The 23,471-nt window shown below is 52.4% G+C and overlaps 1 protein-coding gene across 1 annotated transcript in view; it reads left to right on the top strand.

Moving 5' to 3' along the window:
- Window positions 1–22,121, top strand: part of COL4A1 (collagen type IV alpha 1 chain) — a 140,139-nt gene extending 118,018 nt beyond the window's left edge. Inside the window, exons 21-43 of the mRNA XM_073887444.1 lie at window positions 264–414; window positions 1,077–1,190; window positions 1,894–2,061; window positions 2,150–2,239; window positions 3,066–3,218; window positions 3,370–3,468; window positions 3,564–3,653; window positions 4,652–4,791; window positions 5,222–5,348; window positions 5,441–5,521; window positions 5,930–6,028; window positions 7,070–7,120; window positions 8,373–8,558; window positions 9,106–9,239; window positions 10,285–10,357; window positions 11,113–11,184; window positions 12,198–12,326; window positions 13,288–13,386; window positions 14,350–14,562; window positions 15,313–15,490; window positions 19,024–19,138; window positions 19,814–19,986; window positions 21,768–22,121. Coding sequence (XP_073743545.1) covers window positions 264–414; window positions 1,077–1,190; window positions 1,894–2,061; window positions 2,150–2,239; window positions 3,066–3,218; window positions 3,370–3,468; window positions 3,564–3,653; window positions 4,652–4,791; window positions 5,222–5,348; window positions 5,441–5,521; window positions 5,930–6,028; window positions 7,070–7,120; window positions 8,373–8,558; window positions 9,106–9,239; window positions 10,285–10,357; window positions 11,113–11,184; window positions 12,198–12,326; window positions 13,288–13,386; window positions 14,350–14,562; window positions 15,313–15,490; window positions 19,024–19,138; window positions 19,814–19,986; window positions 21,768–21,849 — 2,817 coding nt within the window. The 3' untranslated portion in view covers window positions 21,850–22,121. The remainder of the gene's footprint in view (window positions 1–263; window positions 415–1,076; window positions 1,191–1,893; window positions 2,062–2,149; window positions 2,240–3,065; window positions 3,219–3,369; window positions 3,469–3,563; window positions 3,654–4,651; window positions 4,792–5,221; window positions 5,349–5,440; window positions 5,522–5,929; window positions 6,029–7,069; window positions 7,121–8,372; window positions 8,559–9,105; window positions 9,240–10,284; window positions 10,358–11,112; window positions 11,185–12,197; window positions 12,327–13,287; window positions 13,387–14,349; window positions 14,563–15,312; window positions 15,491–19,023; window positions 19,139–19,813; window positions 19,987–21,767) is intronic.
- The last annotated feature ends 1,350 nt before the right edge of the window (window positions 22,122–23,471 follow it).

Below are 23,471 nucleotides of genomic sequence, written 5' to 3'. Positions count from 1 at the left end.
TGGGTATTGGGCAGGTGCACACGGGCAGGTAGAGGCTGTGGGTATTGGGCAGGTAGCGGCTGTGGGTATTGGGCAGTTGCACATGGGCAGGTAGAGGCTGTGGGTATTGGGCAGGTGCACATGGGCAGGTAGCAGCTGTGGGTATTGGGCAGGTGCACATGGGCAGGTAGCTTGGTCCTTACTGTCTGCACCTGTGCCCTGGGTTTGATGAATTCATGGGCTGTGCTGGTGAACTGGCTTCTCTGTGCTTCGGAAATTTCCAGGGAGAGCCGGGCATTGGTCTGCCAGGGCTCAAAGGATTGCCAGGTCTTCCCGGCGTTCCCGGCACACCTGGAGAAAAGGGGAACATCGGGGGACCAGGTGTTCCTGGAGAGCATGGTGCTGTCGGCCCCCCAGGCCTTCAGGGAATCAGAGGTAACTTTTTTTTTTTAAGATTTTTATTTATTGGGGCACCTCAGTCGTTAAGCATCTGCCTTCGGCTCAGGTCATGATCCCAGGGTCCTGGGATCGAGCCCCGCGTTGGGTACCCTGCTCGGTGGGAAGCCTGCTTCTCCCTTTCCCATTCCCCCTGCTTGTGTTCCCTCTCTCGCTGTGTTTCTCTCTGTCAAATAAATAAATAAAATCTTAAAAAACAACAAAAACAAAAAGATTTTTATTTATTCATTTAGAGAGTGAGACAAAGAGCATGAGCAGGGGGAGGAGCAGAGGGAGAGGGAGAATCTCAAGCAGACTCCTCACTGAGCGGGGAGCCCAGTGTGGGGCTCGATCTGACAACGGTGAGATCATGACCTGAGCCGAAGTCCAGAGTCAGACACTTAACCAACTGAGCCACCCGAGCCCCCGAGATGACTTCTTACAGACAAGTCTAGACGGTGGCAGGGGGCTGGGGCCTGTTTATTTGATGTACGCAGAGCCCCTGTCAGGAGCTCTGTAAATGTGTGTTGAATGAATGATGGAAATCACAGGAGGCTGGACCTTATGGTATTGTGTTGTGGTTTATCGTGTGGGTGGGTAGTGTGTGCTTTGAAATGTGCTATGGTCTGTATGCAGTTTATTTACAATTTCTTCCCATCCAGGTGACCCAGGGCCGCCTGGATTACAAGGTCCCAAAGGAGCTCCGGGAGCTCCTGGAATTGGCCCCCCTGGAGCGATGGGCCCCCCTGGAGGACAGGGACCACCAGGATCCTCAGGTGATGGGACATTCTTCCACAATTACTGCTTCCCCAAAGCATGCTGATGGAGGGGACGGGCCGTCAGGAGTCTGCATGAAGTGGGGATTAGTGCTCCCTTGTGAATAAAAGGGGGAAAGGGCGATTCTGCTTTGTGGAAACCAGTCCGATGTTCACTTAAAGGAAGGGTTGTAGGTGTCTTTCTTTTCCTCGCACTGAGCTTGGTTTACCCTCCAGAGATGTATATTCAGTGATATTTTCATTGACTTAAAACGACTGGCATCTCCATTTTATTTTCCTGTGGGGTGGGGGAGGTTAGTAAGTTGTGGGTCCCGTAAACTGGCCCATAGCTAGGAGCTGCCTTTGCCTTTAGTGACCCGTCCGGAAGTGAGACAGTGCTGCTGGGCTGACAAGACAGTCCCTGAACACAGCTGGAGAAGCAGCTGGCGTGGGGTGTGAACACTGCAGACATGCCTGGGGCTGATGTCAGCGGAGGCTGCTGCCCGCCAGTGGCAGAGGGGAGGGCTTGGTCTCCGGGCCTTGTCCCCGCAGGATTGCCCCATGGCTCTAGACGCCGCCACCTGGGATGGTGGGAGCATCCCGGCCCCCAGCACGGCACACGCGCTCATGTGCCTCCTGCAGAAAGCTCCGGCTAGGCCCGGGGGCTGCCCCACAGGGCTCCCTGCAGATCTGGCTAACTGCTCTCGCTCTTCGCCCCCTTCAGGCCCTCCCGGAGTGAAAGGAGAGAAGGGCTTTCCCGGATTTCCAGGCCTGGACATGCCAGGTCCCAAAGGAGATAAAGGGTCCCAAGGGCTGCCTGGCCTGACGGGACAGTCGGGGCTCCCTGGTCTCCCCGGACAGCAGGGCACACCTGGGGTGCCTGGGTTTCCAGGTAAATGATTTGTGAACTCCGGCCCCCTGTCTGTCCATGACCCATAGTATCTGCAGTCAGCATTCACTGTCCTTCCATCTGGCCACAGGTCCCAAGGGAGAGATGGGCGTCATGGGGACCCCGGGGCAGCCTGGCTCACCGGGACCAGCGGGCCTGCCAGGATTACCAGGAGAGAAAGGTAGGGAGTGGGCAGCTCTAGCAGAGCCTGTCTTGTGTCCATGTCTCCGTGTTCCTTGGAAACTCTTGAGAGGTTGCAGGTCCTATTTCCTTGCAAGAGGCAGAGGAAAGAAGTCAAGAAGTTCAGGCAAGGGTTGGGGAGACCCCCCCCGCCTCCGGTGGGAACTCCTGGTGGGCGGTGCATGTGGGAGCAGGGGCTGTGCCCTGCCCAAAACCAAACAAGAGACAGGTTTTCGGCTGTTCCTTATTGGGATGTTGGAGTTGGTTTGTTTTTATAGGATTGGTGGGGTCTGTGGTCCTGCAAGGTCATAGGAACTGAGGCCTTAGAATCAAATTAGCAAACTGGGCAAATTTTTAAGTCTTCATTTTTATTTCTTACCTTGTTGTTTGAAATTGGTCCAAAATATGTTTTTTTTCTTTTTTTAACAAATTGACTTTGTGAGACATGGAAATGGTCATTTGTTTAGTAGAACAAGAAAATTCCCATTTTATTGTTTTGTATCAGATTGAGGGGCACCATGAACAGATATGATGAAGGTCCTTAGGAAAGAGGGAAAGTGTAAAGTATTTAAGCCGATAATAAGCAGAGTCACAAATATAGTAGGGTCGTTAGCGAATACTCAATTGTAAAAAATGGCTTTACTTCTTATTTCCTGGGGCCAGATTCTTCTGGTAGCTCAGACACTCGCCACGCCCTGCTACCTAGTGCTGCTTGTGGACAGGCCGCGAGTTCTTCCTCCCTCCTTTAGCAGAAGGAGTGCCACAGCGTGTCGCTGCCTCCGAGAGGCCTTGGCCACACTTCACCGGTGCTTGTCTTTCCTCTGCAGGGGACCACGGCTTCCCGGGCTCCTCGGGGCCCAGGGGAGACCCTGGCTTCAAGGGGGACAAAGGAGACGTGGGTCTCCCTGGCATGCCTGGCTCCATGGATAAGGTGGACATGGGCAGCATGAAGGGTCAGAAGGGAGACCAAGGAGAGAAAGGTGACTGGGTGAGGGGTCTGGCGGGTGTAGAGCTGCATGTCTGACCGGTTCTGTAGCTCGCGCCAGTAACATCAGCCCAACCTGTGTTTCTGCAACAGTTTGCCTTTTAAGCAGACGTGGGTCATCACCACTCTTTTTCTGTGATGTGCAGGACAGACTGGACCAACTGGTGATAAAGGATCCCGGGGAGACCCTGGAACCCCGGGAGTACCTGGAAAGGACGGGCAGGCGGGGCATCCTGGGCAGCCAGGTATGCAGTGAAGTTCAAGTCCACCGCACGGCGGGAGCTTGTGCTAAGCACTGTTCGTTGGCATTAACCTGCTGGGCTTTTCTCTGTCACCCTAGGACCTAAAGGTGACCCAGGCATAGGAGGAACCCCGGGCGCTCCAGGACTCCCTGGACCCAAGGGATCGGTTGGTGGAATGGGCCTGCCAGGTACCTTGGATTCAGATAAGATGTCTCCTTTCTAAAGAAAAGAATGCGCCAGTGCTGGTGGGACAGGCCTGTTGGAGGGTGTGCATCGCCCCGAGGGCATGATCCAGTCTTTTACCCCAGGGCACATCTTCAGTTCTGTATGGTCTCCTGCCTCAGGATCAGTGGCATTTGGCTGACACAGCGACCACTGCTAAAAAAAAGAAAGAAAATCACAATTCAATAAAATAAAATACGGGCTGTCTGCTGTCACCTTTCGATCACCTCCAGGTGCCTGTCCACCTGGCCGCCGTGTCCCCCGTGCAGTCTGGGCCAGCCACTGGCGCCCCTTGGCGGCCACCTGGAAGAGCCCTCTGGTTGCTCTACCGCGGGCCTGAGCTGGCCCCAACCCCGCCTGCTGCATTCGCTCCCGTGAGGGAGCAGGTGAGAGGCAGAGAGCGCGGGCCTCAGGTGGGTCCGTGGCTAGTGCCTCTTGGAACCCGCTGGGTAGGGAGAGCCGAGGCAGGAGGCCGGCCTCTCTGGCCCCCCCTCCGCCTTCACAAGGCACCTGATCACCCCCGTTCGACATAGAGACATCTAGCTCGCTGTTTACACCTGTCTGTAAGGAGGTCTGGGTACCAGCATACGTTATGAAAGCAGGTATGCGCTTACTCTTATGATGGCCTGCCTCAGGACCCTTCTGATTCTTTGGGGTAATGTGCATTGATTGTAGAATAAAGAACACAAACGCCCTTTGTTATACTGCTGCCAAAGCAAATATGCTAAGGAGTTCATGTATTTCTTCTGTCTCTCTCTGAAATGATGGTCCCTAGAAGACAGGACAGGCGCTTCCTAGTGTGGCACTAACGTGCTGTGGGCAACTGGCACCTGCCTGTGTAACTAAGAGATTGATGGGAAACATGTTCTTTTACCTCCTCCTTGCAGGCCGTCAGAGCGCTTTTTTATTTTGAATATTAGCACCTGCTAAGCACACATGCAAGTTTCAGTTGTCTGCTTTATAGGAACACCTGGAGAAAAAGGTGTGCCTGGGATCCCCGGCCCACAGGGCGTCCCTGGCTTACCCGGGGAGAAAGGAGCCAAAGGAGAGAAAGGGCAGGTGGGCCTCCCTGGCATTGGAATTCCGGGCCGTCCTGGGGACAAGGTAAGAGCCCCCCACTTGGAAACCCCCCCTGCCCGCCATCTGAGCAGCTCAGCACATTAACTTACTCGTAACACAGAACAGTGTCCCCCGACTTACTCCAAGTTGTGCCTCCTGCCTTCTGTCCACCACCCCTTCCTTGGGAAGGGTCTGGAGGCTGTCGGAGAGGCAGGGCAGCAAGCCCTCACGGGCTGGAAAGGAAGGGTGAAGAGGGGCATGGAGAGTAGGAACAGATAATTGGCTCCTTTGTTCCGGGCTTCCCGTTTGTGCTCGTTTTTCGGACCTGGACTTTGACTCTTCGTTAGAAAGCTGGAAATGGGATTCTCCAGTGTAACGTTAATGGCACCAAAATGTGTACTGTTATCCAGAAAGGGCCCCCAGACCTTTGTCCGGGGACAGATGTAAAATGTATGGGCTCAATGTCTACTCACAGGGAGATCAAGGGGTCGCAGGCTTTCCGGGCAGTCCCGGAGAGAAAGGAGAGAAAGGCAGCGCTGGTACCCCAGGGGTCCCCGGCTCCCCGGGCCCCAAAGGCTCGCCAGGGAGTGTCGGCTATCCAGGTAGGTGAGCTGGGCCTCCTCCCGAGCTTGGGTTGGAAGGTGACGGGAAAACTCAAACCGATGGCATTCTGGTGTCTTTCGTCTCCCATCAGGAAGCCCCGGATTGCCGGGAGAAAAAGGTGACAAAGGTCTCCCGGGATCGGATGGCATTCCCGGCATCAAAGGAGAAGCAGGTAGAGACCACTTTTTTGAATGCACACAGGGGCCATCGAGGCTGGGAGTTTCCCTCCCTCAAGGTGGCACATCGTGGACCCCAGAATGTCCCCGGGTGACCCAGCCCTCCTCGTTTCAGATGGACGAACTGAATGTAGGGGGCTCATGGGGTCCTTCTGAGGTCTGGCCACCAGTTAGGAGCTAGAACCAAGGTCGCAGAGCTGGCTGTTCAGCTAGGTCCAGTTGGTTCTAGAGGTTCTAGAATCGGTTTGTGTGGCAGTGTGGCAGTTTGATGTACGTGTCTCGGGCACGCCAGGCGCGCTGGGGTAACGGCTCCCTGGAGGAAGGTCACACGAGGGTCTTGCGTGCAGAGCAGGTGCCATGAGAGCGTCCATGCCTGACTGACTGATGTGACTCTTCTCTCTGAGGTCTTCCTGGGACTCCTGGCCCCACGGGCCCAGCCGGCCAGAAAGGGGAGCCCGGCAGTGACGGAATCCCGGGGTCGGCGGGAGAGAAGGGTGAAGCAGGTATGCTCAGCTTCTGCTCCCTTTCAGGACGAGCTGCTCCCCTGGGGGTCAACAGGTCTCAGACTTCTGGACCGTGCTAAGTGACTGGGGCTGGGCACAAAGTGGCCCCTTCCCCGCGCGTCCGTACTGTTTGAACACTGGTGTGGACCAGGGGAGGGGCCTGGCTAAGAAGAGGAGCAGGGGGCGTGCATTTCTCCCAGCAGCAGGCACGGGCTCCTGCCCTGAGCTCCCAGCGGCGTGTGAGAGAGCCACCCAGAAACAGCCCAGACTCTTCCCTCCTGAGCCTGGCATGTCCCCCTCTAGAGAGGTGGTCCTGGGGACATTGCCGGTCCCCCACATCTGCTCCCGTCACTCACGGGCTGCCAGCTCCAACAGTGGGAATCGCGTACACGGTAGTACGCATGTGTAGCAAGAGGGTGACCCCGAACTGGGGACCCACGTGGGGAATGTCGCTGGAGAGGGGCATCCCGGGGGTTTCCTGCGGCCAGGGCTGACCTCCTGCTAAAGTTCACTGTTTCATTCTGTACACCTTACGTGTATATTGCGTGCGTTCATTTTCTTATAACAATAATTCATGAAATGCCTTCACATCTCTTTTCCCCCACTTTCATCTTCCTTCGAGCCCCTTGCTCACGTGTGTGGCCTTCCCAGTGCTTACTGTCTGGAACGTCTCTGACTCTCTCTGCCTCCCCCTAGAACGGCCGTTAGCTGGATGGTCGTCTGAGAAAAGCCGGTTTGTTAGTCTCTAGACGGGAGGAGAAAATACGTGCTTGCTTGTACGGGTCCTTTCTACTAAATGCCGTAACGGTTCTGTGCTGACAGGTACTAAAGAAAAGTGCTAAATGATCCATACCCAGTCCAGGGCCTCTCAGCACAACCGTGGGAGTGGGATTTTTCTCGCACACGTGTGATGAACTGATTTCCACGTATCCTATAAAGAGCATATGGTATTGGCACACAGAGTTGATGGTGTTTAGTGCTGGACCTGCAGACCAACTGTTTTAGGAAATGTGGACGTGACTTCTTACCCTTAACTTACAGGTCTGCCCGGAAGAGGATTCCCAGGGTTTCCAGGGGCCAAAGGAGAGAAAGGTAACATTTGCGAAACAGAGCGGGTCTCGCGATTGCGAGGAGGCCGTGGGCAGGGGTGACAGATGCCGGCTCTGGGTCAGTCTCGTCCGTCTCGTCCGTGCCTGCTCCTGGCCCCCGACAAACCACCATCTGGTGCACTGTGCTTCGATTCGTTGTCTTCTGAGACATCAAGACAAGAATCACAAGGAGGGGCCTGCTGTCAGTTTTGGCGATGACTCTGTTTCATTCCCTTCTTACTTTTTCTTAAGAACCTTGAAATCATCCTAGAATTTTGGTATTTAATTAGCAAGTTTGAAGTAATATGGTGGAGGCTACACATGCAGGGATTTTTTCCCCCTATAAATTCTTACCTTAAAAAAACTTTAAAAACAGTTTATTACCGTGTTTTTCTCATTGACATACATAAACTACACAGATGTAGAGGGTGCCATTTGGTAGGTCTTGGTACATGTACACACGTGCAGAAGTACCCCCACATTCAGGACAGTGAACACATCCATTCCCTCAAAAGTCTTCTGGGCTGCTTTGTCATCCCCAGCTTGCCCTTCCTGCCCCCAGCGCCACCCCCTCACCACCCACTGGTCTGTCTTCTGGCACTGTGGATTAGCTTGCATTTTCTAGAGTTCTATATCGACAGAATCCTCTGTATTTTACTCTTTTTAGTCAGACTTTGTTTGCACAGCATAATTAGTTTGAGAGTCACTGGTGTGGCGGCTTGTACCAGGCGTTCCCTCCTGTTTCTTGCTGCTGAGTAGGGTTCCGTGGTGTGGCTTAACAAGCTCTTCAGTTAGCGGTGCTCTTGCTTGCAGACGCCTCTGAGCTTGCATTCCAGTGGCTTTGCGGCAAAACACTTCCTTTAAAAAGTGTTAAAGAGAGGTGCCTGGGAGGCTCAGTCAGTTAAGCATCTGCCTTCGGCTTAGGTCATGGTCCCGGGGTCTTGGGATCGAGTCCCACGTCGGGCTCCCTGCCTTTGAGCCCCTTGCTCACTTGTGTGGGCTTCAGTAAGTAAATAAGATCTTTTAAAAAATGTTAAAAGCATCAAGAATGACAGCTGGGCTCTTGTATTCTAAGCTGACTCTTTTCCAGGTCGACCATGGTTGCAGTCTAGTGTGTTCCTTGGTAGAGCAGGGAGAGGGCACATAGCTCTGTTGTCCCCCGATGCCTTCCGGAAGCCACTCCCTCCTCGTCCCTGTGCCATGGTTTCTCTTCTCCCTGCCTTTCGCCAGCATCTCAAACTGTTGTTGTTGTTTAGGTTCAAAGGGCGACGTGGGTTTCCCGGGACAAGCCGGGAGTCCAGGCATCCCCGGATCCAAAGGAGAGCAAGGATTCATGGGTCCCCCGGGGCCACAAGGGCAGCCGGGCTTGCCTGGGACCCCAGGCCATGCCGTGGAGGGGCCCAAAGGAGACCGGGGTCCGCAGGGCCAACCTGGCCTGCCAGGTAAGGATGTCTCACCAGGGTCAGAGCCGGCGCCGACCCCAGAAGGCGCAGACACGCGCAGGTGTGACCGTGATGGGAGTACTTCGGTCCTCAGTGGAGTTCTTTACTTAGAAGTTTGCAGCATTGACTGCAGCCCAGAACTGCTTCAGATATTTGGGGACCCTTGTTCGGCCTCTGCTGGGTTACTCCCCTCCCCCCCAGGTCCTCTCTGTCAAGGACTTCAGTAGATGTGACGAGTGATTAGAGGTAGACTAGACATTGCTGGGAGAGACTGGGGCGCAGATGTCGCCCGTGCTGGCTTGACACCCGGTGGCATCCTGGCACGCCCCACCCCCGCCCCAGGGCGGCTGCGTGGCGGGGTCGTTTGCTGCGGTTGGGGTGCCATCGAGCGGATTCTCCCTTCTAAGACGGGTGGGATTTCCGCAGGCTCCCACAGCGCCCTACATTGTTGCCTGGGGCGGGGGGCAGTTGGGTGGAGATGCCAAGCCCACCTGTCCATAAAATCACCCTCTAACCCCAAATGTGCGACTTTCGCGTCTCCCATTAGGGCTTCCGGGACCTGTGGGGCCTCCAGGGCTCCCTGGGCTTGACGGACTCAAAGGTGACAAAGGAAACCCGGGCTGGCCGGGGGCTCCTGGAACTCCAGGGCCCAAGGGAGAGCCAGGATTCCAAGGCCTGCCTGTGAGTTGTCCGTGTGCCCGTCTTGTGTGTGAACAGGGCCGCAGAGCCGTGCGCGTGTGTGCATGGGTGTTGCACTCTTGCATCCTCTCTGGAGGGGCTGCCGCTTGTTGCTGGTCGTCTGCCACCTTGCCTGACGTCACAGTAGCTTTACAAGTACAACATTCTTTGTACCTAGTTTTACAAGACACGCTCCAGCGAAGTGCAATCCCCGTTGCTGGGGATTGCAGCTCAGTGCCTGGGCTAGAAATCTGGGCACACCCTCGATGCAAACCGCAGGCTTCAGTAAGAGAGGTGCACTCCCTATTTCTGGTGCCCTGAGTGGCTGGCTGTGTCCACGTACCCGTTGATGTGTGTACGCATATCTGTGTTTCTGCGTGTTTTCATTGTGACCCTTTTTTAAATAAGCAAAGAAACAAATAACACGTGAGAAACCGTACGACTTATTTATACTGAGAAGTGTGAGAAGCAACTATTTTGAGATAGCCAGAAAATGAGATAATATGTTTAAAATACATGAGTGATGCCATATTTATAAAGAAAAACAGTCCTCCTTTGGTTATGTGTTTCCTTCTCTCCATATTTAAAATCCCTTTTCAGATAAGGTATCAAGCTAATTCTAAAGAAAATGCATTATGCTTGAGTGTTTGGGGGAAAGTTTCCATATGGTAGTTTGGTGCTGAGAGGTTGATAGGTCATGGTGACGCGCGCTCAGGAAGGCCCAGGTCTGTCCACGGCACCGTGCTGTGGGCTGGGGATGGCAGGACGCATGGCGTGCACCTGCTCTGGGAACTGCCTGTGTAGATGGACCAAGGGAGGAGGCACCGTGAAGGAAGCAAGTGTTCCAACTTCCAGCTCCCTCGTGTAGACGCGAATAGAGATCTTGTCTTTCTTTTTCCGTCACTTAAGAAAGCACAGGGCACTGTTTGTTCACAGAGCTCCCTCGCAGAACGCTGAGGGCCTGCCCTAGCCCCCTGACTAGCAGGTCACTTGAGAGACTTACCACCTCCTGAGAATTTCCTGGCTGACATTCTCCTTGTGTGTCTAGGGGATTGGTGGCTCGCCAGGGATCACGGGCTCTAAGGGTGACATGGGGCCTCCAGGAGTGCCAGGATTTCAAGGTAAGACCATAAAGAAGGTGCTGCTTGGAGGAAGAACCTGACCACTGGCCCTTTCACGTTGATAGGCCGGCCTGATTACGGTGCAAGACACTGTTCTCCCAGTTGAACATGCTGTTTTGTGCTATGGCAGCCTGATTTCTATCACTCTATGAATGGCTGTATAAAGACACTCTGCATGTTCTTATTAAGAATCAGCGGATCATTTGCATCTCGATCATTTGTATTATCAGCAAGAAATCATAGATTTGGGGCCTTCATTAATTTATTAACATATTAAGTGAACATTTATTGGGTGCCTCTCAGCTCCCAGGCACTGTGAGTTTTACTGCTGAATCTGATACATATGAATGCCAGGTGAATAAAACAAGTTCTCAGTCTGCAGGCATCTTGGGGTCTATTTGGGGACATGCGTGCACCAGATTATGGCCAAAAATAGGATCTTGTGCCCCTCCACTATTTGTGATCATTTTGTAGTTTGTTGTAGGTTTGGAAAAATGTGACTTCTCGGTTCTAGAAAGAAGAGTTTCATGAAAAGTTTTATATAGCTGACCAGAAGTAATGTTCTTTTCTTCCCTGAGAACAAACTGGAAATATATGTTCACTGTGTGTGTGTATGCATGTATACATGGGTACTCACGCACCTAGGTATGTGTGTATGCGGACACACATGCAGTGGGCACATGCGTGTGCACATGTGCAGGTATGTGTACCTGCGTTGGAAATTTCTGTGCAGACAATGTTCTTCTTTCCTCCAGGTCAGAAAGGCCTCCCTGGCCTGCAGGGAGTGAAGGGGGATCAAGGTGACCAGGGCTTCCCTGGAAGTAAAGGTAGGAGCTTTTGCTGTGCCGGCGGGGCCTTGCTGATGCTTTGAACGCACAGAATTGGGGAGTTTGGTTTTGCAGACGTGAGGGCTTGAGTATCGTTAGGAAACAGTTGATTAAAAACTCTTTGGTAGCTTGTCAGGACATTTTTATGACGTGTCTTGAAAGTCAGGCTCATTAAATCTAGGAGGTAAGTCCAGAGGAGAGAGTAGGACAGACTCAAGATTCACAGCCCACAGGCTCCGGAGGCAAGCAGCCCAAGGACTCAGCTGTCCTAGGGAGGGGCTCGGTCTTGCATGGACAGGCTGCATGGGGGCCGGGGGGCAAGGAGCTCTGCACAGGGAAGACTCTTCCTCGGCTTCTCCTCGGCGGCTCCCACACCCCAAGGCAGTTTCGGGGGGAAAACCAGCATCCCGTTCTAGCTTCTGCTGGGCTGACCACATCTCCAGGGCCATGTTTAATTTTCAAAATCATGCTTCAAGAGAGAGACTGAGCAGTGCAATGTCAGGAACAAAAGAAACGGGGAAGATGTGTGGAGGGCAGGAGAGGACTGGGGGCTGGGGCTGACTCAGAGCCTCTGTGGGCTCTGGAGCTGCTCCTCATCTTTGAGGGGCTGCCATGCAGAAGGGTTAAGTTTATGTGTCATTGGAAAATGAAGGCCCATGCTTGTAATATACCTACAGCCGATTTCAGAGACTATAGGAAGAACCCTTCTAATTGCATACATTGCAGCGCTCTGGGTGCAGGTGGGCTCCCTGGGAGGGACGGAGCTTCACCTGCTGGGCCTGTACAGGCGAGGGCCGCATGGTGGTTGTTGGGGATTCCAAAACCGAGCGGCCAGTTTATACTAATGGCCCCCAGCCTGAGGATTCAGGATTTTAGGTTAAATAGTAGAAGTATGCACATGACTTATATTTTTGATACTGAGAAACGTTGTGTTTGGATTGGTTTTCACATTGGGCTCTTCTCCCGGGAGCATTGACAGTGGAATTGATCAGTGGCATCTCTGATTTCCACAGGCCTTCCTGGCCCCCCGGGCCCCCCGGGACCCTACGATGTCATCAAAGGGGAGCCAGGGCTTCCTGGTCCTGAGGGTCCCGTAGGTCTGAAGGGGCTCCCGGGGCCTCCAGGCCCCAAAGGACAGCAAGGTAAGAGTAGCCGAGCTACGAAGGGGAGGTGTGGGGGTCGGGGGGAACAGGTGGGCTTTCCTCCTCACGCGTGTGTCTCAAACCGGGGCCTCTGGGTGGTGACTGTATAGACACATATTTGAATATGACTTTCTTACTTTCCTTCAATGGAATCAAAACCTAATGAAGTTTTCGAGGGGACTGAAAAAGCCAGGACAAAATACAGGAGGAGCTAGAGGAATGTACAGTTCAACACATCTGTGCTCGCTGGGGAACCCATGGGCTGCAGACACAGAGATCACCTTTTCCAGCGAGAAGATAAGGGATGGTGGGAGGCGTCGGTCTAGAACCTCGAGAATGGGCTCTGACAGTGGCCCAGAGGCCCCAGCCAGCTGGCAGTTCATGCCCGGGGTTCCCAGACACCTGACCCAGAACTTTATGAACGCTCCCTATGGCAAGAGCTACCGGTGAGGGTGGGTGGGCAGTAAGGAGAAAGAAAACGCTACAGTTGGGAGGAGGCATCCGTGAAAATTTAAGTTTGAACTGTCTGCAAGTAAAGGGTGCACAGGAAAACAAAAGCCTGTCCACGTGGGTACATCTGTTGCATAAGATTCACTTGAGGCTTGGGAATGTGGCCTGGGTGAGACGCTTGAGAACACAAAAATGTGTCACAGCCCTCCCTCTCCCCCCAGAAGCTGCCTTTCCCCACACCGTGCTCCAGACAACAGGAGCGAGCAGCCGGGGCGCTCCGGGTCAAATGGTGGAGTGCGCCGCCTGCAAATGCGGGTTTGGCTACCCCCCCGGGGGGTGTGAAGAAGGCATTGCGGGAGGGGCTCCTGGCTTCCGGCAGAACTTTCTCACTGCAGCTGAGGGTCTTAGGGTGGCCGGCCAGGCGGCTAAAAACACACTCCAAAAGGGAAGAAGAAGCCACAGCCTGCGGTGCTCCAGGACCAGGTCGTGAATTCCTTGCCCTTTCCTGCAGGTGTGACAGGATCCGTGGGCTTACCTGGACCGCCCGGTGTTCCTGGTTTTGACGGCGCGCCTGGCCAGAAAGGAGAGACAGGACCCTTCGGCCCTCCTGGTAGGTTTCCTCCTGACCCAGTCGCCCTCCACCTGCATCCTTGGGTTCGAAGTGTGTGGAAACGTGCACAGTGGAATTGAAAACGTTACTTGGCAGATTTCCAAAGAAGTCTCGTTTTGTGTTTGGGTTTTGTTTTTGTTTTTTTTTTTAATTTGTTTAGAGGAAATAAGGTCTTACAGAGGAGCTAAAGGGCTGTCATCATTTTTTCTGTGTGGAGAGACAGATGTTGAAGCAGCACACGGTTTCCAGTGTTGTTGAAAGATGGCCAGCAGGGACAGCCTGTGGCCTTCTGAGGTGGGGGGAGCGGGCTGTAGCTACAGAAATTCCATGTCGGCAACAGACGAGAGGGAGTAGATCATAATGCCAGTGTTGGCCACAAGGCCGCTGTCTGGCTCGGGATGCAGTGGGTCTGCTCCCCGAGGAAGGCAAAACTCAGCGGCCCCATAATGACTGAGATGCTGAGGCCCGAGGCATCGACTGGAGGGGCCAGGGGCCCAGCCCAGCAGGAGGTCTGTGAGCAGCTTCGCGGGCAGCGAGCACAGTGACCCGGGGGACGATAGCACTCGCCACCAGCACCCAGCCCTTACCACCCCATTTCCATGCGCCGTGCTGGGTGGGCTGCCGTGGAAGGGAAGCCACCTTAAAGGGAGGTTTTGTTCTAATAATTCTGTGATCCTTCTCCCTTAGAGGAGCCCCAAATGTTGTCTGAGTGACACACGTGGAATCATGTCATTTATTCTACCTCCTCGTATATTCCTTTTCACGTATTTCGTTTACCCATTGGATTCAATTTTCTGAGCATCTGCTCTGCACCCAGCACTGTGTTTATAAAACATCTCGGTGGTCTGTAGAAAGGAGAAGCTGGGGCAGGACAGAGGTGGGTTGCTGTACTTAGTCGTCCTCGAAGTCTTTCAGGGGAGCCTGTCTGCAGCCAGGGAAGCTCATTTCTCTTCTGTCTTCCAGGTCCGCGAGGGTTTCCCGGCCCGCCAGGCCCTGATGGGTTGCCAGGATCCATGGGTCCCCCAGGCACCCCGTCTGTTGATCACGGCTTCCTTGTGACCAGGCACAGTCAAACAACGGATGACCCACAGTGTCCTCCTGGGACCAAAATTCTTTACCACGGGTACTCCTTGCTCTATGTGCAAGGCAACGAACGGGCCCACGGCCAGGACTTGGGTGAGACGCTGGGGACACGTGTATTCATGTGACACAGAGTTGTGGCGGCTGCCAGAGCTGTACTCAGCTCTGGTCCTGGTTCAGGGCGCCACAAAGACACAGTCAGTGCAAAGGGCACCTGATGCCGCTTCCCTCCCGCCTTACCAAGTGAACCACCAAGTTCAGCAGCTACCATGTTACTAAGAGAAGCCAAGAAAATGTAAAACCTTTTCAGTTCATACAACTTTCAATCTCTTCTTCACGTTATCAAGTAGATCAAGATTTCTGGAATATATACTTCACAGTTAGCTTTGAGATTCTTGAAATAGGGCCGTTTTACTGGTGCTCTTTCTAAACAATGACCAGCTTAATGACACACACCTCTAACTGGTATGGAGCTCAGAAACAAGAAGCAGCCCTAGAAAGGGAATCTCTGCATTTTCGGCAAAACGGTTGTTAAAGACATTGTCCAGGTGGTTACTGTCCATCGTACAAGGAGCCACCTGTTAAATTTCTCTTGGAATTCAGTTTTATAAAAGATTTCTCTCCTTTAATCAAAATATCCTATGTAATTCTTTGTAGTTTTCCTTTTACCTTGATAACTTTAACGTAATTTAGTGCTCATTTACAATCACACTAGTCTGTGCGTGTATTTACTTCCTTTCTATTTATAAGGTAAAACATGCTTTTTTCCATTTTGATGGTTACTTTGCATGGAGGCAGACTGATTATAAAGCTAGCCCTTGACGCTGTCTCTCCCCATGGCTCTAGGCACGGCTGGCAGCTGCCTGCGCAAGTTCAGTACGATGCCCTTCCTTTTCTGCAACATCAACAATGTGTGTAACTTCGCCTCCCGAAATGACTACTCCTACTGGTTGTCCACGCCTGAGCCCATGCCCATGTCCATGGCGCCCATCGCTGGGGACAATATCAGACCGTTTATTAGCAGGTGAGTCGGGCATTCGTCAGAGTGGATGTAGAATTGAAGAAGAAAGATCTCTCGTAGTCTAGGCAGAGGTTGTTACTGTTTTTTTCATCCCCCCCCCAACATTCGACGTATTGCCATTCAGTTTATTGATTGTAATGTCAGACTTTTGTAACCCAAGTCAGCCGTAAAATCGTTTGATAGCAAAGTTAGCTCTCCTCTTCAAAATGCCAGGGCAGTGCCTTGGAGAGGTGACTGATGCCTGGCTTTGGGGCAGAATTCCTGTTCCGTGTGAGTCACGGGGGTGGCCGCCCTCCCTCCCATGAAGCCGTGCCCCTGCAGTCCTCGGCAGCCACAGGGACAGCATTCTCAGTTTTGTTCTATCAAATAATTCTCTCCTTGAGGAGGCTTTTCAGGTTTTTTTCTTCTGAATCACCCCACCCCCATGAAATTAAAAATTTTTTTTATTATTTTTAATTGTAGTAAAATAGACATCACATAAAATGAATCATCTTAACCACTTCTGAGTGCACAGTGGAACTCACACATGGGTGTGAGGTGGTCTCTGTGAAGTTGTAATGCAGGCATATTGTCTGTGCTTTATACACAAAAAGATGATACAGATTTACTGTATACATAAAAATGTATACATATTAAGATTTTTTTCATACTCTCCCACCCCCACCAACTTCTGCTCCCTTAGGATGAAGTCCCACTGACAATTCATGTGTTTGACCAAGCAGCTTCCCAAATTAAGTGCTTTCCATGCTAATTAATGTCTGGAGTATGTTTTCAGGTCTGCCTGGTAGGAAGTAAAAGGGGAAATTGAAATTATTATGACTGAGAAATACACGATTGTCCTATTTTTGCTTCATTCCTTCCAATTAAAAGCTGATTCCTTCACTCTACTCAGAAGTAGAAAAGCGGCAGTGGTATGAATTCATCTAAGAAGCTATTCTATAGTTGTACTTTCTAACGCACTAAGATAATAAGGGATGGATAGAATAATAAGGCAGACGGGTTTGCCCCAGGGAAGTGAGAGTGAGGACTCACTACCTTTTCTACATTCCCTCTAAAGAACCAAGCAGCTTTTGACGAGGAAGAAAGAGATGGCAGGGTCCTGGGGCCAGAGGGCAGAGGGAGCAGGAAGTGTGTGCCAGAGCTGGTCCTGGGAGCCCTGAGGCCGGTCTGGGGCTCTAGCCCCTCTGGATCCACGTGCGCATGCAGGGGTGCAGGTCCCCGGAGAGACAGGTACCACAGAGGAGGACCCAGAGCCAAAGAGCTGGGAGATGCCCTGATAAACAGGAAAACCATAGGTTTTCGATGGATTTACATTAAACTATCGCCTGATAACTTTCTTTAATGTTTCTTTCGAGCTGTAAGAAAACTCACTTTTATGGGTCTTAAAATGGGAAAAGTGGTTCATTACACCTTTGAGTGGCACCTTTCCAAACCGTTATTTACGCGTGTCACTGAGCGTCTGAGACTTTCTCTGCGGAGACTGTCCTGGCGCAGAACCATGCCAGCTGCACCCGAAGGAAAACTAACCACCTTTGTGTTTTTGTTCAGCTTCCCTTGGATAACAGGTAGAAAATGATTATTCATGTTTGTTTGTTATTTACCACCTTGATAAAACTACCCTTTGATCTTGATTTGGTTGAGGAAAGGGCTGTGGCATGTGTTTGCAATATTCCAAAATCAGGTCCATGAGAAGCCTGTGTCTGAGATTTGCTATTCCCCATGGACCCCTTACTTGCTTTCAGTAAGACCCCCCCAACCTGGAAGCATGAGCTGTGTCAATGTCAGCGGTGTGCGTTTCGGCTTTTTACATGTTTCTGTTGCCTGACCCCCAGCAGCTCAGTGTGCAGGGACCTTACCAGTCATGCCCCCGAGCCCGCTGCTCCCAAAGCCACACTGTCTGTCGCTCCCTCCCTTTGGAACAGTGCTGCCCACTTCTGGTCTCTGAGTTTGCGGGTTTCCATGGTTACTATCACTCCGCTGTTGCAGTTGCACGAGGTCTCAGGACTTCCAGGTTACTTGGGGGGGCTCCGAAAGCTTCACTTTTAGAGTTGATAACACAAAATCTTCCCCTGACGCAGAAAAGCTGGCAACTTCTCTCCCTTCACCCTGAGAACAGGGCAGACGTTTCTGGCTTTCGGCAGACATGAGTCTTCGCGGAGCTGCTGATTGTTTCATTGTCCTAGGGGCAACACCTTAGTTGAGCAGGGGAGCCACGCTCGAGCTCTGGCTCTCTCTCGGCTCTCTGGGGCCTCAGCCTTTTCAGGAATAACATGGGGGGTTGACCGTCTGAATTTCAGGGGGCCATCTGGCTCTTCCCGTCCATGTCCATGATGGGGAGGTGTCAGGAGCACCGTCTCGACGAGCCCCCAGCCCAGAGAGAGCCTGACATCAAGCACCGGCTGCCACGCTTTATTTCTGGTTTCTGTGTCTGGTAGACAGAGGGTGGCAGATGTATAAGGCCAATTTCAGTAACTGTTGTTTAACTGAGCCCTTTAATTCATCTGCACTGGTGTGAATCAAATAGAAAATTGCGCCCTCACATGTGCGTACATACACACGCACATCCACAGAAAGTCGAACAACTAATTTAGGCCTCTACCGGCTCCCCATCCATTTTCATGCAAATGTTCCAGCATAACTAGGTGTAATTATTAACACCATTTATAGTCATTTATCAGCATTGCTAACACTGTTCATTTTGTGACTTGAATGTAATTATGTGACTGCTGGTGTTTAATTTTTCTTTTCTTTTACAAAACAATATTCTGCCATCAAAGGGTTCCCTGAACCGGGCAGGATCTGAGTCAGAAGAGCGTGTGTTGCTGTAGTTTGTTGCTGGGTGTCGGCCGGCTGGCTCGGGGGGTGCCCGTCCTGGAGCAGGTTCTGTGGGAGGTCCTCCCGCGGCAGTGTCCCGCCAGCGGCCCCCCCCCCCCCCCCCCCATGTGGGGGACAGGGTCTTGCCACGGCTCTGCTGCCTGCCAGTCAGTCCGAAGCCGGCTCACGGGGACGTCCAGCCCCAGATGCAGTGTTTGCTGGCTACTCTGTCACCACATATTTCTTCCGTTGAAGATAATTCTCAGCTGAAAACAAATCGCTGAATTCCAAAAGTGGTAGCACTTGGGTTTCACTGACTCCCGTGGCGCAAGTGTTAGTTGTGTTTGCTGAAATCCACGCTCCCTCTTGAAAAGTCGGAAAACACTGGAATGCACAAAGGAGAACAAAGGAGAAAACACCCGTCCACGGTCCCCTAGCCCCTCTGGCAGACGGCCGCAGTTACAACCTGGCCTTGTGATTTCCCCCTTCCCACAAAGCAGTTGGTTCAACAAGTGTTGGTTGTGGATTTTCTAGCACTGAGGGGGGCTTATAAAATCAGTGAGAGGGCTCCACGCTGCAGTGTGTCGTGAGCATGACACTGGCTCAGAACATGTGAGCGCAGAGGGTGGGTGAGAACACGGGCAGGAAGAACGGATAAGCACAGGCTTCATCCTGTGCTGTCCCCGCGGCCGTGCTCAGAGTCTGTGCCCTGTACCTTCCAGGTGTGCAGTGTGTGAGGCGCCAGCCATGGTGATGGCCGTGCACAGCCAGACCATTCAGATCCCGCAGTGCCCCAGCGGCTGGTCCTCCCTCTGGATTGGCTATTCCTTCGTGATGGTGAGCGTCTGGGGCAACTCCCCGCACCCCTGGCAGAGCCGCCCACTCGCGCCCCTGCTTCCTCCCTCCGCGCCCCACCCCTCCGTTCTTGGGCTCACCTGGTGCCGGCCTCTCCTCCCGACCAAAGCCTCCCCAGGGACCTGGCCTGCTCCGCTGCCTGTGGCGGCCATTCCAGTGCCTGGCCTGAGCCTGCCGCCTGCCTCTTGGGTTGCTGCTCTGGGACGGGGTGGCGGCGTCAGCACAAAGAGCTTTCCCCGAGTCAGAGCGCCTCCCCAGGAGGAGAGGAGATGGGTGCACGGTCAAGCAGCTCGCCTGAGCCTGAAGCAGAAGCCTCGGGGTGCGGGGGGCCGGGGGCTGGCCAGTGCCCGGGGGTGTGGGGGCTCACGCCCTTCCTGTGAGGAGATGCTGCTCTCCATCCCACAGCTGTGGGTCACACTGACACAGGTCCCCGGTGTTCCCACCCCTGAAACACCCGTTACAGTAGGAAACATGACACCGGCTTGGGATCCTCTCGTAGCTACTTACACGACTTTTGTGCCCCGGTTTAAAGTAGCGAGTGTGTTTCTCTGTGACCTGCCCGCGGCTTCCCCGCGGGGCTACCCTGGCTCCTCCCCGGCGAGGCCCCGTGTGGGCGGTGGGCAGGGCCCTGACTCACGGCTCGCATCTGCCCCGCAGCACACCAGTGCCGGTGCTGAAGGTTCGGGCCAAGCCCTTGCGTCCCCCGGGTCTTGTCTGGAAGAGTTTAGGAGCGCGCCATTCATCGAGTGCCACGGCCGTGGGACCTGCAACTACTATGCGAACGCTTACAGCTTTTGGCTTGCCACCATCGAGAGGAGCGAGATGTTCAAGTAAGTCGGGAGGGCCCCTGTGCGTGCTCCCTCGGGCACAAAGTCTTAAAGAGGCTTCTCAGACACGGAGTGGGAATGAGTCTTCTGTAGGCAGTAAGGAGGACTCGACTCTGTTCCGCGTGGACAGAGAACCGAGATGCACTTCAGGGGCAGATCTCAGGTGACAGGTTCAGTTCTTCCGTTGGCTGAAGGACTATGAGAGAAAAAAGGCCATTTTCCATTTCGTAGGTGGATTCGCTGCGATGTAGTCAGAGCAGCTGGCTCCTCAAACAGCATTTGAAAATACGTGTTACCGGTCAGTGAGGGAGGAAAGAGCGTTTGCCCTCATAGCAGTTGCGATGCCAACTCTAGTGTGTGCATTGCGTGAAGTCTGGGGGACGTGACCAGACTGTTTGTTAGACCCATGAAAATAAAAATTAAGTTCAGCCCAAATGCACTGAAATCGATAGGGAAGACCCTTCCCTTCTTTCCCCTTCCGACTTCACCGTTGAGGCGATTGCCCCGGGTGGCTGCTGGCCTGGGTGACGGTGCAGCCGACCCGGTGCAGTCGGGCTGGAGAGGAGCGCGCACCCGGCCCTCTGTCCTTCCTGCAGCCCCTGTTGGGACAGGCGCAGGGACCCCTGAGCCCCAGCAGTTACCGTTTGCTCCCCCCGGAGACGCGCCTCTCCATCTTTGCCTTCTCAGGGAGAATTTGCCAGAACTCTTCTGGGAGCCCGTCTCTTTCTAAGTTAGATTATGAAAGGCAAAGCAACACTCTCTCGACTCATAATATTTTAAGCACCAAAAAAGTACCAGGTACTTAGTGGGTAGCTTACATGAGACTTTTCAGGCAACTGGAAACTTGACGTCAACTCTCGGGATAGAACTTAACCACCAGCTACCTAATTGAGCACTTGGGGGGATCAGGTCCTGGGGCTTCCATTATAGGGTTGGTTTTTTGGTTTGTTTTTGTTTTTTTTCTTTTTTTGAACCAGCAGCCCGGCACAATGAACTAAAACAAAAATTAGATAAGATCCCATTATTTCAAATAACTAATTTGGGGGCAATAAGATTTTCACAGAAGTTGCTAAAATCAGCAGCCTAATTTTAGGATGTTACTTTTATTATATGGCTACTTTAATTTGAATAGAATTTGGTTAGTGCCAACTTCAGTTCAGACTTCACCCTTCTAACTCTCAAATTAAGGTAGAATTTCTACCATTTGGGGCACTAAATGTCTCCCCCTCCGGCCTCCGATCAGACTACCTGCATCTAATCCAGCAAAAGCTTATAGGAGGATTTCAAGGTCTAGTTAATGACCCCAGATTCATTGTTCATTACACATTCAGCCAGTATTTAATGAGCACTTACTCTGTGTGTGAAGGGTTGCAGAGAATCTTCTCCCGCTGGGGGAGTTTATGATCTGGTTGAGGAGAGAGCACGGAGAGGGGAAATGACAGGCCGAGGAGGCAGGGTGGCCCAGTGGGCGTGCCTCAGACTTCGGAGCCAAGCACATGTGGGGTGGCTGTTTCCATGCCCTCCCCGGCGTGCACTTGGGCTGCCGCCAACCTCACGGCCAGGGATGGGGGGTGCACATGATCACATGCCTCGCTCCCCCCTGTAAAGTGACACCCAGCACCTTGTCCGCTCGGTCAGGCTGAGCCGGGGTCGCCACTTGTCCCAGGCTGGGGCCCCTCCCATCCGACCCCTCGGAGATCTCCCCAGGTCGGGGGGAGGCCCTGGGAAGCAGCCCGCCTCGCTGAGCCGCAGCGCCGAAGGCCGGTTTCTGTGTCGTCCCATAGGAAGCCCACGCCGTCCACCTTGAAGGCCGGGGAGCTGCGCACACACGTCAGTCGCTGCCAAGTCTGTATGAGAAGAACGTAATGAAGCCTGGCCCTCTGCTAACGTACAACATGGTGCTACTCCCTCCTCTTCCCCTTCTTTTTTTTAACAGCAACGAACCCTAGAAATATATCCTGTGTACCTCACTGTCCAGTATGAAAACCGTAAAGTGCCTTATAGGAACTTGCGTAACTAACACACCCTGCTTCGGTGACCTCTACTTGCTGAAGGAGAAACAAAGACCATGATAAGCTGTCATAGTGACATACCAAGTGGCACTTGTGATGAAATAAAAGTCTAAGTCTGTCCTACAATCCAGTGCACTGATGTGTAACTTGAGAACTCCATCAGGAAACCAAAGGGTGCTAGGAGGTGTGCGGGGCCTTCCGTTCTGTTCGAATGCCCGTTTCCACTCTTGTATTATAGCAGATGCCTTGTCAGCCCCGGATGGGATGTCTGTTTGTGTCACTGTCGAGCTGGGTCTGTACAAACAGCCATCACGTAACCACGGTGTTTCGGAGCTGCACGTGGAATGTGGGCTCGGCAGCCGGATCTTCCAACCCCAAATATAAATTTAGGTCTTTCTGCTCTGTGTGGTACTATGCAGCTGCTTTTGCAGAAATCACGAATTTCCTGTGGAATAAAGATGGTCCAAAAGTAGGCAGAAATTAAATATATATATATTTTAGTAATTTATATAGATGTCAGCAATTAGGTCAAGTTTTCGTTTCATTTCCACTGTTAAAATAAAGCTTACATAGTTTCTTCCTCGAAAAGACTGTGTTGTCCTTTCACATAGATTTTTGAACACTCGGGTGTTGGATGGAAATATCCGTTCTCACTGTTCACCTCCAAACCAAAACTCGTGTATCAGCCAAAGCCAAACCCAGGTTCATGAGCGCGGTGTTTATTACAGTGAAGCATGTACTTTGGGCTTTATTGTTTTTTTTTTTTTCTGTATTAAGTATCTTCAGGGTTTTAAGCACTAATCACAACTGAATGACTTGACTTCAAAACCAGCAACCGTAAAAGGCCTTCGTTTCATTCGTATTCCTCATTCTGCAGCCTGGTGCGGAAAACAGCTCTGTAGGATCTTAGTGTCAGTAACCCACGTGGAAGCGCTCCGTGTGGCTTCCTTGTTCCCGGGAGCACTGTGCGCATGTCAGCAGGGAACGGGTGGATTGCAGGAGAGCAGAACTGACCACTATGCCCGAAATGACATTTCACCCAAAGTCTCCAAAACGTTTAAGACTACTAAGGCCTTTTATGTAATTTCTCTCAATGTGTATTTCTTAAAAATTCAAATTTGTAATAAAACTATTTGTATAAAAATTAAGCTTTTATTAATTTGTTGCTACTATTGCCACAGAAACATTAAAAATTACTGCATGAGCCACTAATAAATTTGTAAGCTTTGCCTACCTTAGATCCTATTTATTTTGCAGTTCTTCCAAATGAGAGAGCCAGACTGGCATCACTTACAGAAATTACTGCAAAGAAAAATGATTGGTCGTCTTCTTCTGCCCTTCCTCCCTCCCTCCCTCCCCTCCAACCATCCAGGCAACCATCATCCATCACCTATCCATCCCTCCATCCATCCCTTCATCCATCCATCCCTCCATCCATCCCTTCATCCATCCCTCCATCCATCCCTCCATCCATCC

The sequence above is a fragment of the Callorhinus ursinus genome, unplaced genomic scaffold (genome assembly GCF_003265705.2).
Source record: "Callorhinus ursinus isolate GAN/ISIS: 27379988/994484 unplaced genomic scaffold, GSC_fseal_2.0 scaffold79, whole genome shotgun sequence".
In the NCBI taxonomy this organism is placed as follows: Eukaryota; Metazoa; Chordata; class Mammalia; order Carnivora; family Otariidae; genus Callorhinus; species Callorhinus ursinus.
This window is presented reverse-complemented; position numbering and strand designations above follow the sequence as displayed.